This window comes from Marmota marmota, unplaced genomic scaffold, assembly GCF_001458135.2.
Source record: "Marmota marmota marmota unplaced genomic scaffold, marMar, whole genome shotgun sequence".
NCBI lineage: Eukaryota > Metazoa > Chordata > Mammalia > Rodentia > Sciuridae > Marmota > Marmota marmota.
Genome location: NW_025999869.1, coordinates 22934987 through 22953739, shown reverse-complemented (window position 1 = coordinate 22953739; position 18753 = coordinate 22934987). Strand labels below are relative to the sequence as shown.

Below are 18753 nucleotides of genomic sequence, written 5' to 3'. Positions count from 1 at the left end.
TATTGGTTCCATCTACAACTAAAAAACATTTTTAAAAAAGCATTTCCACCAATCAAGATTTTAGTGTCTTAATTTCAAACTGGGGAATCTAAACATATTTTTAGGATCTAAGAATATTGCTATTTCTCTCTAAATGGATGAATGTAAACATCTGTCAGTATGTTTTTAGGACAATTAAATCTTGGATAAGTAAATCTTGAGGCATTCAGGCAAGTTACATTTATTTTTCTAAATGGAAGGTCAATTTGGGGTACATAATAATAATTTAAATTTACAAATTTTATAGAACTAATTTCATTGCCCTACCTTGATGGGGAGTTGTGTTACTGGATCACATGTGACCATGTAGTCCATGGGCCACAAAGGAGTGAGTGGTCCCAGACCCAGTTGGTCTGGGCCTCTGTCATAATTTGAAGGGCAGGCTGTAAGCCCTCTAGAAACTCTCTTGTAGGCATCCTTCCACATTAATAAGGCCTGCACGCCCTCTGCTGGCATTAAGATGCATGACTTCCCCGCTACATAAGAACCCTCCCAGGCCATCCAGATTCCTTTTCACAGAAAATCAATCAATAATCTCTTAAGATTGTGCTTAAAAGGGACCTTTGATTAAGTTTCCAGTGTTAATTATTGCTTGGTTAGATCCTTTACTGAGAGGAGACGTGTTCTTGGCTTTCCACATGCCTTATACAGTTTCATCTGTCTTCACCATGGTAACCTCAAATACAGAGCTGCCATGTGGCATCCCTGAGGGTCTTTAGTTATATTGCCAAGGTTGTCACCTCCAGGTTTTCTCTGTTCCCCTTCTCCTTGTTCCTCGGCTTCCTTCCCACCACAGTGTGCACTCTCAGCTGACTGTAGGAGAGCAAGCACCAGGCCTCAGGCCTGAGGAGGGCATGTTCCCGGTGGAGAGCCAAAGCTAATTGTTTCAGTTAATCCATAATCCATTGTCAGCTTGTCCTAGGACTTTTCCCTCTCAAAAATGAATGGTCAGTGAAGGCTTAACTCTAAACATACACATGCAAACAGCCAAGTCCAGAGTTTAAATAATTTATTAAAAGCTTTTAAAAGTTCAGATTTTCTGAGAGAGGTTAATTTCCATTCAACTTTAAACTACCAAAAAAAATTTATTTGATATACTGTAAGAATCACTTCCAAAACCATGCAATTCCTCAAATTAGGCCAATCATTATTAATTTATAGAGAGCTTTGGAAGATATATTTTAATGAGTAGATAATTGTATCAATAAATTATTGTATCAATAATTAAAATATGTAGGTGACTGGGAAATATTTGAGCATATTTAACATCATGATTAATAATTTTCTTGATATTTATGTGCCTTATGAATTTGCATAGGCAATATGAACTATCGGTGAGTAATAGATTTCTCAAATTCTAATTAGTGAAGCCCTCACTGGGAATATTTTACTATATTTCCTCCCAGTGAATTGATTACTTACCTAGTCAATTTCCCTTTAACTCAGAAATGATCATTTTCCTAATTCATTTAAATGTTTTATCTTTTTTCTTTATTGCTTCTGTCCTAAATTATTCACTCTGTTTATTATCTACTAGCCATGTTGCGTTAAAGTTTTCATTGAGTGATAACTTTGAAAAAATTAAAATATTATATTCCTTCAAAATTGTGAAAAGCTCATGCTTTTATGAGTTGACATAAAAATTGGGAAGCCTCTTTCTTAGCATGTTTAACATTACTGGAGAAGAAGGATTCTCATGCTTTTTTTTACAGGTTCACAATTGGGCAGTTTGGTTCTTATTATAGAAAATTGACTTACTTCTGAAAAAAAAAAACTATTGTTGAGGCTCACAGTTAAGGTCAGTCAAATGATTGGTTCAACTCATTTTTCCCCCACTTACTGACCAGACTTTTTCTTACTTAAGCAGATTTTATAGGTATTTTTGTAGAAGAATTGAAATGGACTCAAGTGTAGGTCAGACTCAAGCAAGGACTGGCATCCTGGCAGCAGGGTTGTTCTAATCTACACACTGAAGGACTGAAATGGGAGCTGAGTTTAGGCTGCTTGTTTGCTTGGCCTTTGCAAGGTTGTATTTGATGATATAGTCTGTTCTCAGGCAGAGCTATTTTGCAGGCAGACAGGTTGAATTGCAGATATCCCACTCAATCCCTGTACCAAGATTTGCTGCAGAGAGCTGGTTTGGCAGATTTTCAAAATGTACCTGTTTCCATTCTTCTATAAAAATACCTATAAAATCTGCTTAAGTAAGAAAAAGTCCTAATATCTAAATAGCATTATGTAGCTCTCCCTACAAAATTCACCTTCCCTGTTCTGTATATTTTATAGATTGTCACTGCCATATTTTCAGAGGTGTTTACCCTAAATCCCAGTAATGAGCATAGATCCTTGTCCCAATGACACAGTGCTTTTCACATGCTATTGGGAATGCAGATGAGCTAAAATCCAGGCTGCGTGGACACTGTAGAAATTATATATTGACTTGTGTGTCTCCTTTTAAAAATTATGTTATTAATTGATGAGCAAAAGAAGGAGGGGAGATGCTTTACATCTACTAAGGTCTTTATGTGATATTGTTTCTATCAAAAGAGAACTTTTGGACTGTTCGTTGTTCTTATTGACAGTAAATATGAGCTATTATACTACATCACATCAATTTACATAGAATTAAAAGTTACTTGAAAGCTTCTAAATTACTTTAGATTATGTTAATGTTTTCTGCAAGCTAATTAATTTTGTCACCAAATGGTGATTTCCAGACTTTTCAAAGTAGAAGTTAAATGACATCTTGTACAGAAGTTGAGCAGTACTGCCATTGTCGGTTTGGTGCTCCACACCCTGCTTCTCCCTAACCACTTAACTACCTTGCCTCTTCCCTCCTTCATGCTACCTCCACTGTCTCTGCCTCTGCCCCACCTCCTCCCACCACCCTTCCCCATGTCCATACCTGCTACCTCTCTACACCCACATCACATCCCCCCAGGATGACCTCTGTAGACTCCATCCTTCTCAGTATATCAAACTTCTCTCTTGGGACCTATTTTCAAAGAATTGCACATGTCCTAGGATGATTTATGCCTGATAACAACAAAGGTCCAAAAAATAACATCCCTATTCCTGAACAAATGCTTGCTTCTTTGAGTAAAAAGTACAGGGAGAGTTTGCAAACAAAATGTTCTTTATAAGAACTTTAATTAATTTCGAAATTCTTCACAATACCAAACTTTAGCCAATAGCCTCAGATTTCCAGCTATTAAAGTTGGAAATCCAAGCAGGAATCCTTTCCACAAGTGAGGTGAAGTTAATTGGCTGCCTGTAATGCTAGCTGAATTTTTAGCATAATGTTTGTTCAACCCCTGACTTAAAAGGCTCCTAATGCTGTTTTACTGAAGTATGCTACTCTAAGACAAACATGTATCCTTCGTTTGAACAAATATCTTAAGAGATAAAGATGAATCTGATCTATTAATGCTGTACTCATCTGAAAAATTTCACATTCTTTAGGTACAAATAGGGGTAAAAATGGCAGAATCTGTTAGAATTTTTTATGGAGGATCATAAGTGCAAGGCAAGCCTGGACAACTTAGCAAGACCCCTTCAAAAATAATAATAATTTATAATAATAATAATAGATGGGAGATTAGTAGAGTAAAGCAAGCAGGTGGAGGAGGAGGGGAGGAGGGAAAGGAAAGGTACTAGGAATGAGATTGATCAAATTTTGTCAGGTGCATATGACTATGGCATAATGAATCCCACTACTATGTACAATTATGATGCAACAATAAAAAAAGGGCTGGGAATGTTGCTTCGAAGCCGAGCAACCCAAGATTCAATCCCTAGTACCAAAAATTAAAATTAAATTGATGAATGTATTGAAGAGTTTTCTGAGCAAAAAAATGCTTTGTTATCTTTAAATACCCACCTGCCGGGGTAGCAGACGGTTAGCATCAGAGAGTTTGAAAACAGTTATTGAAATTCCTTGCATACATTGATTTTTTTTTTTTAAAATAAGCTCTTTTCTGAATTGTGTCTTTGGGCTTTTTGAACTGTTCTCATAGGACAGTGGCTTTGGACAGAGTGACCTCTCACTCTTCTTCCCATGGCTTCTACACACTTTAATTCCTCTCTGCTCCGTAAGTCACTCCTTCACTCTCTTAAGCCAAGGCTGCATCTCTAAAACATGTTCAAATGTTCAAAGTCCATTTTATCTCAGAAGCATGTAAATCTTAATATGAACACTTGATCTACCCACCTCTCTCTGTTCCTCCTCCAGTTTTTAACATTGTAGTATTTTCTCAAGCAGAGATCTAGAGTCATTCTGACCTCTCTTTCTTTACTACTTACCCAAACCAATAGACCAATTGCAAATGCTGCCTTTCTACTCCAAAGCTTCTACCCCCACCACCAACTTCACAGCCCAAACCACAATCTGTCTTGCCTGTTGGCTGGTCTTCCGTCTTCCACTCTTACCCTACTTCTTTCTTAACAGAGTAATCTTTCCAAAGAGCCCTTCTGATCCTGTTTCTTAATACTTGTTTAAAGAGTCATGTCCAAACTCCCTAGCTAGTTGTATTGCTCCTTTATGATTTGACCAGTTAACCTCACAAACCCTATTCCTATGCCTCAGCCTACACTGGGAGTGTTCCAGATATGTGTTGGCCCATATTGCCTCTCTGAGTATCTTGCTAACCACGGACCATATAGCAGGCACCCTCTCCCCTTGCTATCTTCATCTGTCTAAAGCCTACTTATCCTTCAGAGTTTAACTCAGGCATCCCTTTTCAGTGAATCCCACCCATACATGGCTTAGGTGGTATATCAGAAATGCAGTCACTTCAGGCATGGTGGACTCCTGTGGTCCCAGCAACTCAGGATACTGAAGCAGAAGGATTTCAAGTTCAAGGTCTACCTGGGCAACCGGTGAGACCTTGTCTCAAAATAAAAAATAAAAGGGCTGGGGATTTAGCTCAGTGATAAGAGTAACCCTGGATTCATCTCCAGTACAAAAAAAAAATTAGAAATGCAATCAACTCTAACACACTCTCCATTCTGGTTTATCTCCACATTGGTTTATTACCTCATGGTCACAGAGTGGAAGCTATAGGTTTGGACATTGTCCACCTTCAAGAAAAGAAGGAAAATTGGTGTAGATAGCCACTTTAATAGTAAAGCAAAATTTTTCCTTTTTCAATAGCCAAAAATAGATCTCATGGCTCTCCCTTAGATGAAAGTGGAGCTAAGAAATCAGGGAACAGGACTGTAATGATTGACATAGCTTGTTTTGGTCCCAAACCAAGTCATGGTTCTATTATTGTGGAAGGAGTGGGGAATGGGTACGTGGAAGCAACCATCTGCTTGCCATCAGTATCCCTCTCTGTGCTATGCCCATAATAGTTGTATCATACTGCAGTATCTCTCATTAGATTATAAACTACATGTGGGCAGGGATTGTTACTTAGTCGTCTTTGTATTCCCAAAGCCTAACATGGTACCTGACACATAGTAGTTGCTCAATAATTATCAATTACACAAAATGACGAATGAATGTAAGTGTGCATTTAGAACATATATTTTTATTTAATTCTTTGACGTCTGCAGTACAGCAGTTTGCAACCTTGATTAAATATCACCACTATTTAATGAAATGAGTGTATCATCTCAACAAAATTACTGAATTTGGGTGCAGTTGTCATGACGGTAACTACTTAGTGATGGTGTCACTTCAGGGTTCAGCCTACCCAAGCCCAGAACATAGACTTTCAAAGAACTCACCATGAGCCTTCCTGCTGGAGCTGCACATGAGAGGAGCCTAACCATGCTCCCCTAGATCAGTCCCTTCCATCCTGTCCAGTCCTCATTCTGCTTCACAAGGAGACTGAATGAGGAGGCTTGGGTTCTGCCCCATCAGAGTAGGTAATGTGGACACTGTGATCTCTCCGTGCCTCCCCTCTGGTGAAATAAAATTCCATGGTGAAACTTGTTTTTCACTTGACCTTATCATATCCCCCCAGACTTTATATTCCTCCTGTGAATAACATCTCTGTCTTTAGGCAGCCATCGAAAACAGAAACCTGGAAATCCCAGAGGTTGCCTTCCTCTCGACTCTTCTTGCTAGTTCATCTCTGAGTGGTTAGAATTGCTTACTCATCTCTGTAGGCCTTTCACTCCTCTCCCATGAATTGCCTAGTCCTTCTGAAGAGTTGCCCTGCTTCCAGTCTGCACTTTCTCACAAACCACCTTCCCATTTCTCTTGGAGAGATGGTTCTAAGGTGTGTGTTCAGCCCTGCCATTGCTCTTTGTGAAAGACCCAACCTGAGAGAGTACTTCAAAAAACAAATATAAGAGCTTTACTCAACCTCCATGTACCACTTCAGTACCACTCTATAGAGTAAGGTTGGGCTCCTGCATAAAGTGGCCCATCTACCACTTCAGCTTCATCCCTCACTTTACCTATTTTATACAAGAACCCCCTTGGATTTCCCTTCTTATGCTCTGCCATTTCTAATCGTCCCGCAACCCCCACCCCCAGCTTTTTTCTTGAGCCTGCCTCTACCTATTATGCCCTTCTCTACCCACCTCTTCCCCTTTGCTGGTTGACTATTACTCATTTTTCTAATCCTCACTGAAATGGGAAGTCTTCCCTGATGCTCCTCCCTCTCCCCTACCACTTACTGAACTCTGAAGCTCCTTCATCCCATGCATACCATGCTAATAATTGCCCAGCATATCTCTGTCTGCTCTGCTGTATGCTAATGTGTGCTCCCTGTGGGTGGGTATGTTCATAATACCTCTTTGTATCCTCAGTACCTGGCACAGAGTAAGCAACCCATTCACTTCTGTTGACTGGCAAAATAAGAAGGAAGGGGGGAAATGGCTTTCAGATACATCAAATGGGCTGAAATTTTTTGACTGAGCATAGTGTTTATCAACACATCTGTCTGTTCCTATATACCTGTTTACTTTCACCATGTATGCTCTTAATGCTGTGTTTTGTTCCTGTTAAAGATGTATTCTGCATTTGATTTTTAGGTTAAAGCAATTTACATCCATTCTGACATGTTCTCAGTTCAAAATGGCTTGCTGACACCAACACTAAAGGCTAAGAGACCCGAGCTGAGAGAGTACTTCAAAAAACAAATAGAAGAGCTTTACTCAACCTCCATGTGAAGTTCAAGGAAAGTTCTTCTCAGTATAATGGACTGTGCAGCAATATTATAGTAATTCTTGAAAGTTAACGAGTAAAAATGACACAGCTGGGAAATGACACAGCTGGGAAAGAATAAGCACCTGATTTTATGACTGAGCCTTTTCCTGTCCCAAGAGGTCTTTAACAATATTTTCTCTATCATCACTGAGTACACTTTATTTTTATTAAAATTATATTGTAGCAAGCTGCTAAAAATATTGCAAATGGCAATGTAAAAATTAAGACATTTTCTCAAGAAATGTGTACCACTAAAAGTAATATATTCTCAATGTTCACAGAACTATTAAACATAAAGGAAAAGCATAACTGATATTGTACTTAATTATTTGTGGAATAATAACCAGATACAGCAAATATCTAGGCAATGTCTACCTCATTCAACAACTGATTATCAAAACTACAATCAAGTCAGACTTAAAAAATTAAAATGACGTGTATAGAATCACACTAAAACATGATAACTCATTATTCATGATTTCAGATTTGTTAAACATGACAATCCTTATTGAGGTGGAAGTTTTATCTCTGATTTTTACTTTTATTCATGAAAAATTCAAATTCAGATATTCTAGAATATGATAATCATAGAACAACTTACAAAGATCTTTCAATGTTTTCTCATTTATTAATGTCATTAAGATATTTAAGAACTACCTATAAAAAATGTAATGTAAAACTAATCAAATATAGTTTGCACATATTTGTGGATTTCTTACTATAATGAATTCTAAAATCTGTTGACTCTATGATGAACAGACCCTTGGGGAAGACTTAAAAAGAAACATGGAGTTTCTTCTTCAGAATGAGGAGCAGTAATATACCTAATACTGGGGCCTTTCCCTCTTCCATTTACCAGGCCTGGGAAACCAAACTATGGCTGCAATTCTGAACAGTTTCACTTTCTTTCAATAAGACTATCAAGGTATGATATGGGAAGAAGTGGATATTATTTCCAAAGAAAATAATTTCTTAATAACAATTTTGAAGAACCTCTTTAAAAATGCCCTTAGAATACCTTAGGTCCATCATAATTGCCACTGCTAGTGGCACGATTCCATTCCCCGAATCTTTGAATGCTCCCTAGTTTAACCATAAAACTTGTTTTCTTGAATTATGTATTTGGATACACCCTGTACCTAGGTGCCAAGAATCCATATGACAAAAACCCTGATTTCCTGGGTAGCACATCAGTTCCAAACTATGGAGTGTGCATCTGAAAAAAGGCACTGTTCCTAGGAAAGTGTTTTTCTTCAGTAGGGATAGTACTCTGAAAAATGTACAAACAATTCATATGCAATTTTTGTGTGTTAATTCAAAATATGTGCTCAGTGTTTCAGGGCAGAAACTCCTTCCCCTGGAGGAAGTCCAAACTCTGAATGAATGCTGTCAGTTAAAAACTGCATAATCACATGGGTCTACTGGATGAATCCACATCAGTGCTTGTACACTTACATTTAAGTCTTGTCAAAAGTAGACAACAGCATCATTTGATGTATTTATTCAGTTTTTTTACATATTCCTTGGGCATAGTCTCTCTGAAGACATGCAAATTTGGCATTTAATAAATGAGTTAGTTCTGTGCACATTGTTATTGTTTTTTTTTTTTTTTCTTGTTACTGGGGATTGAACCCAGGGGCCCTTTACCTCTTTATTTTTTATTTTTGAAACAGGGTCTCACTAAGATGCTTAGGCCTTGCTCACTTGCTAAACTGGCCTCAAACTTGTGATCCTCCTGCCTCAGCCTCCCAAGTGATTGGGATTGCAGGCATGCACCACTGTACCCAGTCTTGCTAAGTTGCTGGGGCTGGCTTCAAACTTGCAGTTCTCCTGCCTCAGCCTACTGAGTCACTGGGAATACAGGTGTGTGCCACCATGCCTAGTCTTCATAATTAATATTAATTTTCAAAGGCATTTCTAACTGAACAAATGCTTAAGATGTCCAAAACCATATCTGTACAGCACTGGCTTTTAAAAATATTTAATATATATTTTACCAATTAAAGGTGAAAATCATTACCTAAATTGGAAATTCATACTATTTTAAGGGCAAGTAATGTAATTTAAGCATTTGAAACTTATTTTGATTCTATTTACACCTTATAGCAGTTGATATAATTACTTATGGACAGCTTAAGATTTCTTTTTTCTTTTTTTTTTTTTTTTGGTCACTCAAAAGATCCTGTATTCTAAAAGACTTCCTGATCTCTAGTTAATTATCATAGTTGGGCCCATTGGTTAGGGTTAGTGCAGATGTGCTGAGAAAAGTAAACACTGGGCCTTAAATACATTGCATGTACTCATCTATTCTTATAATTCCACTTAAGTTTGTAATAAATGACAAATGAAACAATATGTACTAATGAAAAAAATATTTCTTGCTTCAGATTTTTCAACCTTATTTTGTAGAGAAAAAGTTTGTGTTTTTCTTTAACCAATATAGAAAAAAAACCAAAACTATGTACTTAAGAGTCATGCTCACTTTGGCCATTGGATCCTGTTTAAGACTAGAGGTGTAACAGAGAATCAGTTGCTTAAGCATAAATATGTTCCTAAATGTTTGGCCTTTTGGACCTGTTTCTCATTTTACAAACCAATCCTGTTGTATATATTATAACATGAAATATGCACCATTTTTTTCCTGTTGCCATAAAAATGTCCTTATATAGTATTGAGGCTTCCCCTCCAGGTGGGAGAGGAGGCTCTGGCCAGGTGTAGTACCTAGGCCTAGCTCCATGTATTAGTAACTCAGAAGTTCAAGGATTACACAAGTCACTCTTACATTCTAAATTTAGGTAAAATTAGCAGCATGAGAAAAACAAGTTTCCATTGGAATTTTTGTAATCAGGTAATGTTTTAGCAACCTGAAGTTAGCACTTAATTTGATTATGTCACCCGTCAAAAAATTGATTATCTTTTATTTTTCTGCTCTAAAAAAATGTGAATTATCTTTTCTGCTCCAAATGTACAAAGCACAAATGTTATGTAGTTTAAAATACAAGATACTATAAAAATGAGTGTGAAGAATGGGAAAATGTATTTTTGCATGAAAACCAACTACTTAGAAACTTGTTTAATATCTCAGGAAAAAAAAGAATGAATAATCATGTATGAAATTGGTGAACTATAAGTTGGCTGTGTTTTCTTGCCAGTTTTTATTTTAAGGACATTTAAATGAAAAGAAAAAAGGATCCTAGTAACCTAAATTTTCTCTCAAATATGTTATATAATCCTGTGAATCTATAATTAACTACAATCAGGATGGGATTAGCATCCAAATGAGGATGAGGACCAAACTCCAAATGGGAAACTCTTCAGTGAGATCACTTTAATGGTTGTAACACAGAGGCAATAGGTAAATACTTGAAATACAAGCACTTCTAAACTTGGTCCCAAGAAAGTGTTTTCACAAAGAGACAATGGCTTTTAAACATTCATTGAACTGATTATTTTAATTTTCCTTGTTAAATCATTGCAGTAACTGCATGGGGGGTGGAAATGGATATTTTTTGAAGACTTGCTTATTCTACTTTCAATTTTTGAAAACTGAGGGGATTAAAATTACTTTTTAAATATGCATAAAAGTATCTTAACCAATTATATTTTCATTTGCTTTGTTATAGCATGCATACCAACTATAAAATGCATTTATGAAAACTTTTGTAAAAAAATAAAGACTTCATTTCTCAAAGTTGCTTACAATTACTATTTTATATATTTATATAACAGATTCCGTGATGAGAATGTATTTGGTAATCTTCAATCATGGTGCTTATGGCATCAGAGGATCAAGCTCCATTGCCAACCAGAATATTCTACATCTGCATCCTCTATAAGGTTCCCCAAACTCCAAAATCTTATGGTGCACCCAGGGACACTCTCTTTTGCCTTTGCTGGAACTCCTACTATCATCGATTGTGTCCTGGTTTTAAGTGTTTTTTTTTTGTACCAGGGATTGAACCCAGAGGTGCTTTAACCATTGACCCACATCCCCAAACTTAGAGACAGAGTCTTGCCAAGTTGTTTAGGGCCTCATTAAGTTGCTGAGGCTAGCCTCAAACTTGCAATCCTCTTGCATCAGCCTTTGGGTACATGCTGAGATTACAGGCATGTGCCACTACACCACCTGGATTTAAATCATTTTTATACTAAAAGAACAAAAAAAAATTGAAATTTTCAAAAATACTGTTTTTCCAAACAATATTTCCATAATACCCTTTAATCATAAGTTCTTAAGATGGCACATTCTGTCATATCTAAATTATGCAGATGTCTTCTCCATATATATGATATCAACCACTTCTCTCTATTCTCACAATTATTTGTGAAGTTTGGGTCACCCTCATCTCTCATCTGGATGGTACAGTTGTTTCCTTAAGTAGTCCTCATATTCCCAGCTCTGCTTCCTCAAATTTTACCATCCACATTTCAGCCATGGCCATCTGGTCATGCCACTTTCCTGCCTAATGCTCCTTTGATGACCTTCCATAGTTTTCAGGATCACGTTCACACTCCCTGGTTCAGCATACAAGGTCTAGCATCTCTTATCCTGACCCTTCCCCATGGAGGCTCAGCTCTAATCACCAGTTACTTTTGGTAGTGCCCTTAAAGCATTAAGCTATCCTGTGCTTCTGTGCCTTTGCACATACGTCCCCTTTCCCTAGAATCTCTTTCCTTTAATCCCTCAACTCCTACCATTCGTCTCTTAAAACTCAGCTTCAACTTAGAAGCTTCCCACATGGTTGATTGATTGATGTTCTCTCTGTCTCTACTCCCAGACTGAGTTGCTTCAAGTTTTAGCCCCAGTGCAGAAGATCTGGCCCATAGTGGATATTCAAGAAATACCTACTGAAGGAAAATCTTCTTGGTCCCCTTTTATATGTTGCAGAGTGTTAACACTGCAATACCTGAAAGTACATTTGATCCATTGCTATGATTTGTTTCATTCTGGTTTTCAGATGGACCCCTAAAAACCCACAAGGCTCTTCTGTGGATTACTCCATAATAAACCATTAGGCAGAAAGACCTCCTTTGGGCTTTAAGCAATCTCAAACCCAGGGGCTGTTTTTCAGAATGCTTTCTTCAGAAATCTCATCAAAAATTGGAATTTGTTTGCCCATAGAAGTTAGTCTATCCATGACTGTTTCCAGTCTAGTCAAACCCATCATTTGATGAACTAAACACCATCAGTATAGACATAGGTATATGTCTGGGAGCACTACAGTAGGGATATGGAAGTTCAACTTAATACTCATGACTGAACACGTGTACCGGTATCTATGTATTTGGGGTTGGAATCAGGGGAGACAGATGACTGAATTGAGATGCCTCTGCCCTACCTCCACCCTCTTATAGTTAAGTCACTAGGAAGAGATAAGGCTGGGCAGATAGGGAGATGGGCCCATGAGTAACTTTCTGAGCAGTAGAGCACAAACAGCACCTATAGGTATTTGCTAAGAAATTTATAAAAAGGCTATTTTTAAATCAGGACCTGTGTCACTGGGGTTTATGCCTTTCCAAAAAAGGAAACACCTAATAGATATTTTGATTGGAATAAAGGGTGCATGGATATCTTGTGGACATTGAGTGTCTTACTCAGGATTGAGCAGAAGGTGACTTCTTTAAACCTATAGATCTATATAAAGCCCCAGACAATAGTCAGTCTTCAGTATCTCTTGGGACTCCTCCTCCTTCAGGAACTCTGATTTCTATTACTCTAATAATCCTGTTACTTTGCTCTCACCCTTGTGCCATGGATTTTATTCTTCAAATTTATGAGACAAGAACCCAACCTTGGTTCTGTGCTATAATGACATAGGTTTCTTTTTTTCCATTTTTTTAGGCTGGCTTTAGGCGAAGTTGTAAACAGATTACTTCTCTCTCTAGTCCCTCCCCTCCCTGGCTTCTGAGAGCTTCAAACGCCTGGCCTTGCTCGCCTACCTCTTTCCCAACACGTTAGAAGGAATGGGAACAGGTTGAGAATACTAGTCAAATACCAGGAGAGTCATGGCCCCAATGTTAACCATCCCTTGTAAGGAACTTCCCTAGGCTGTGGTTTCCTCAGCTGCAAAACGAGGAACAGCTAGATCGTTTCTAAGTGAAGGAGGGCTCAGTCACCTTCTTAACGAACTCCATTTTGTCCCTTTTTGACTCTGTCTTTTTAACTTTTTTCCCTCGGAGTCATTTTCTTCTGCAGTTTTCTTGGATCCCAGGACAATCATCTTTATGACAAAGGACTGACACTACCTCCAAGCAACTTCCAAACCTCTCAGAACACATTACCTCATAATGAGATTGCCCCTACTAAGTGGGACTATTTAGCCCATGATGAAACCAAAGCATCTCCCTACACGATCTTCTCATGTTGGGAACCAAATTGCCCCCTCAAGTGACGATGAGTGTCCCAGAGCTTCACAAAAACCAGTCCTGAGATAGTGTTATCAATCAGACTACCTGACCAGGATAATTTATTCTGCTAGCTATGTAAATCTCCCAGCTATGCAAACACCCAATCCTTGCCGTTGTTCCCTTTTTCTATAAAATCTCAGTTGCTTTCATTCCTTTGAAGGCAGATCTCTGGTCACTGTTCGCCTACATGTGTTCTTCCCTGTGTGGCCACTTTGATTAAAAGCTCCTTTCTTGCCCTTTACCATTGCTGGTGTCTTTGATTGGCATCTTGGAACAGTGATAGAGCCTGGTCTGTTGGAACAACCAGAGCTGGGGCCTTTGACTAATGACTTAGGTAACATAAGGATTCTTTTGGCTAAAGAAACCATGCTAGAATTTATTTCAACTTTAAAATTACGCATTAATCCCCATAAATCTTTACTTGATGACACTTTAGTGACTGTGATTCAATGTAGTAAGGCAGAGTTCTAGGGATGAGTTCTAGGGATGAGCACCAGAGTTCTTGGGATGATCAACTTTTGATTTAAATTGTTTTCCATTTTTCAGTGTTTCTTCCATTTCTGGACCTAGTCCCTCTCAGGGTCCAGACCTCCCAAAGGTCATTTAAGAACTTTAAAGTTTTTTCACAAGAGCCCCTAAAGGAGAAAGGGGAGCTACAAAACTTGGCTTGTAGACTAGAGGCTATTAGCATATTATGAATGTGACTAAAGAAAGGATATTGGAATAAGATAATCACTTTATACTGTAGCACAACTGTGATGTTTTGCCTGAATGACTATTTCTGATGTACCTTTGTATCCCATCTACTACAATACCCAACACTGACAATACCTAACACTGAGTACGGTGCTCAGTAAACACTGATTCAGTGTCTCAAAGCACTAGTATGTCTAACCAGGAAACAATGCCTACCCTCTCTTCTTTCTTCTTTTGTTATTGTATTTTGATGATTAATTATATATTAAATCAACTGTCATCAATGTTTCTATGAGAAAATTTTAAATACAAAACTTCAGAGTAACTTTATTACGAATACACCAGGTATATATGTGCTTATAGTCCCAGAAAAAAATCTCTGAGCTTTTCCTAATTTTATCTCTGCAGACTGCATTTTCCAATGCTGTGAAAAAAAAAATTAAGAAAAAAGGAGACTTGTTATAGTCGTGTGTGCAATATGCTTATTGGATGCAGCCAGATGGTTCAACCTGGGTTTATGGAGACAAGGGAAGCTCATTGAGTTGAGCCCCAAGGGTCGGGGAGCCCCTGAGGAGTCTTCTGCCTTGATCACAAGATGCCCAGATATCCACGAGGTAGCTTCTGGGCACAGACTAAGGGTCTCTGCCCTTGAGAATCCAGTATGCTGGAAGGCTTGGTTAGACTCTCAAGTGTCAAATAGATGCTCCTTATCGCCTTATTGTGCACTCATTCCTCTCTGAAGTTTCTGCACTGAGATAGGGCAGATCCCTAGCTGGACTTCCTGTGCCCAGAGACCTAAAACCCCATTACTAAGGCCTTATGCAATGCTAAAGGGAGTGGCGGAAGCATGGGTAGCCGGTGTTGGGCCTAACTGACTAATGAGTAAATGAAAAGTAAAAGAGTGACTTCCTTTCCCAAAAAACTTGGGTTCCGCTGGCAGTGAGACCCGCCGAGACCCAGCGCTTGCTTCCGGGGGCGGGGCCTCTGAATCCTCCGTCTTCCCAGAAGCCCTTGCCAGGCCTCAACGAGATTAAAAAGGCGGGAGGAGACTCCTTGGCTTTGGCTTTGGGGTGTTGGTTTGCAGGCCTGCTCTGTGCTTCTGACTGTAACTCGATTCCTCAGGAAAGGACGAGGCAGGACAGGATGTCGAGGGCCCCAGGGCTCCCAAGGCCTAGGAGTGGGATGGCCTTGTGGTCTTTACGGGTCTACACCTACAAGAAGCGGGCAGGCCAGAGGCTCAATGTAACTCCGACTCCTGACCAAGACCTGCCCCTGAGGACACAGGCCCGGCCAGGTTTGGGCTCAAGGCTTGTCCTTTCCATGGAACCCGGGAGGAGCTGCGGGGCGTCCCCGGGAGGTGGGGGGCAGGGCGGCAGGCCTGGGCCCCCGGCCCAGGGTTCCCCCAGGCCGTTGAGTGGGCTGCCAAGGTCTTTCCCTGAAATGTGCTGCCCTCTTGCAGGCCTGAAGGGGAAAGGCAAACAGCCGGGTTTGCCGAAGATAGCAGAGACTGAGCAGAGCAGGCAGGGAGCTAGCAGCTCTGCATTGCCAAGGTGGGTAGTCTGGGTGCAGTCCAGGCCGCCTGGCTTCTTAGAAAACCTCAGTTCTTTTTTTTTTTTTTTTTTTTGCAAAGTAGCCTGCCATTCTAAGACTCAACAAAGAGAATAAATGGAATACTCTAATATTGTTTTACTTAGATGGAGAAATTTGACTTCACAAAGAATTTTGTTTAAAAAAAAAAAGAAAGCTGAAATCTTGCCAAGTTATCTAAAGCAAGTGAAATGTGAAACCTATAGGAAAGTATTTGTGGCGCCATTTGGGTATTGGTGCAAATCTCCTGGTCCTTACTTCTTCCTGAAGATGCTTCTAAAGAGCCTTTCAGGTTCAGAACAATATGAAGAGAGAGACAGGTAGAGTCAAATCCACATGGTGCAAACTAATTGTGTTGTTTATTTGTTAGCACTCAGTTAAGAATTACAGGAGAGACAAGCCTGAAAGAAAATAGCACTCGAGACGAGACCCAGGATGAGAAGATGGCTCCATTGAGTGTATGTATGTTTCTCCTGTGGTGGGAGGGTACACTTAGTGTACACACATGTAGTAGTTAATGCCCTTCCGAATGAAAGAATAAAATGGTCTTTGTTCAGTAGAAACTGCATAGCTTTCTAGTATTTTTATCAAGAGTGTTGTGATTTTTAGATAAGAAGACCTTAAATTTCTGACTCAGGTAGATTCATAACTGTTCACTTTCATTTTTTTTTCTTTAACAAGTATTGGAGAAATGTATTTATGGCTCATTTTCTGTGTGACAGATTCAAAATGTTGTTTAATGATTTCTTTATGTTTGGGTAGCACTTTGACATTTTAAAGCCATTTTCATGGTTTCCATTTGACTTTCTATTAACCATTAGAAACGATTTATTACCAAGAGTTCAATATGTTACAGAGCAGTCTAACATTCATTCATAGACTATATAAACTCTTGGTGTACTTAATGTGGATTCTGTACAATATTTTATAGTTGTATAGCAGTAGTTTGGGGAAACTCGACTTTTAAAAATGAATTGTGACTTATCTGACATTAAAGGTGATTATCAAATCCCATATTTTTAGCTTACATATTCCTCTGTAGCATGACTTGGGGATGTCAGCTTCTACCTAAGGCTTTTTTCTTTTTTAAACTCTTTTACCTCGTATTTTAACAGCATACAACAAAGTGTTCCTTGTAGATGATTTATACTATGAAAAAATATTTTAAAGTTTCTTCAAAATTTTATATTTTTCTGCTTTTATTCTGTGTGTTTTTAAACATTTTACAAATTTTTATGCCTTTGTATATATTCCCTTAACATTAAATAGTCTTCAAAAATGATTTTTAGCGTCTTAGTGTTTTGTCTTATGGATAGATACATATACTGTAATTTGTTGGAGATTGAGATTATTTCTAAGGATTTGCTATTGTAGATATTAGTGGACATCCTGGTACAGAAGGTTTTTTTTTTTTTTTAACATATCTCAAATTCTTACACTAAAATAAATACTTTGCAATAGGTCAAAGAGTAGATTATATTTACAATTTTTTAAATCATGTTGGCAAATTGGCACCATATTACTCAAACTGAATGTGTGTGTGTGTGTGTGTGTAGTTGTTTTCCATATCTTTGAATGCTAGTGAGTTGGTACTCTTTTTCCTCGTGTTACTCACCATTTGTTTTTCTTTTTTTGGTATGTGTAAATCTATTTATAACATATTGATGATAGTTTTATACCTATATGACAAATATTACCATGTTTGTTTATGTATTTAATTTTAGATATAGAGTTTTAGACTTATCTATTAATTTTTTTCTTTTAATATATTTGTTTGCCTTTATATTTAGAGAAAAAAGCCTTTTCTCCTTAGGGGATCAGAAAAATATTCACCTTTGACTTCTATTTACTGGTTTATCTCACAGTAGTAAGTGGATTCCTATATTGTTGATTACCTATATATATGTCCATAGTATTATAGTTTAATATTTATTTTTAGATACAATATTAAGTAAAGGATTACATTTGTGATTAGTAAGCTGAATCTGTTATACATATGAAACTGATATACAAAATTGACATTAGTTTTTCATGTTTAAAATCAATATGATGTGAAGATATTGAGTCACATAATTAATGCTCTTTTATTCTTATTCCACATAGGACTCAGTGACTGAGGACCTCCAGGTTGATAGTAGTTCATCTAATAGTGAACTAATATCAGGTAAGATTATTAGATATGAACACCTTTTGCTTTCTGTCTTTCCTCCTAATCAGCATTCATTTGTATCTCTCTTCAGCTTTCTATTTCAGGGGAACATATCTTTCCTCTTGCCCAGTGTAAATCCTTCTGATTGTACTCTAGACCTCATCCCCAAAGCCTACAAGCACATACCAGTGAATATGAAATTGTTATTGTGATTAGTGTTACAAAAGGGAGATTGACTTGAGTGTAATTAATTGAATTTAATTAAATTAGGGAATGTTTCCTTGAGGGAATGGCAATTGAATTGAGATCTAAAGGAAGGAGGGTAGAAATTTACTATGCAAAGTGATGAGTAAAGAGAAATCAAGGCAAAGGGAACAGCATTTGCAAAGACCTTACCATGGGACTGACCGTTATGTGTTCAGTGAACTGAAAGACCGTCAGTAGATGGAAATGTGATTACAAGACTATAGGACAACTATAGACTTTGTATAGCTTTGTATTCCATGTCAAAGATATTGATGTTTATCTTTGCAGCAGCAGGAAGCCATTAAAGTCTTTAAAATAAGAATGATATGATCACTTTAACTGTAAGTTATGAATGCCTTTAGGATGACTAGCAATGTCAAACGGGCAGATGGACATGCAGGGCTGGTGGTAGAAATCTGATTCATCTACATACTGATATAATTCAAGTTATTTTTGAAAAGAAAAA

The 18753-nt window shown here is 38.0% G+C and overlaps 2 protein-coding genes across 9 annotated transcripts in view; both read left to right on the top strand.

Annotated features, from left to right (window-relative positions):
* Acsl6 (acyl-CoA synthetase long chain family member 6) overlaps positions 1-7499 on the top strand; it is a 52857-nt gene extending 45358 nt beyond the window's left edge. For 7 of the 8 annotated variants that reach the window (XM_048783275.1, XM_015492816.2, XM_015492815.2 and 4 more), the window contains one exon: positions 7027-7499. In XM_048783275.1, coding sequence (XP_048639232.1) covers positions 7027-7164 — 138 coding nt within the window. In that variant the 3' untranslated portion in view covers positions 7165-7499. Of the gene's footprint in view, positions 1-1751; positions 2038-7026 lie in introns of those variants that run through there. The other variant, XM_048783279.1, reaches the window with a different exon arrangement.
* A 3860-nt stretch (positions 7500-11359) lies between these two features.
* Meikin (meiotic kinetochore factor) overlaps positions 11360-18753 on the top strand; it is a 173748-nt gene continuing 166354 nt past the window's right edge. Inside the window, exons 1-3 of the mRNA XM_048783234.1 lie at positions 11360-15855; positions 16263-16350; positions 17996-18056. Of these exons, the coding sequence (XP_048639191.1) occupies positions 15449-15855; positions 16263-16350; positions 17996-18056 (556 nt within the window). The 5' untranslated portion in view covers positions 11360-15448. The remainder of the gene's footprint in view (positions 15856-16262; positions 16351-17995; positions 18057-18753) is intronic.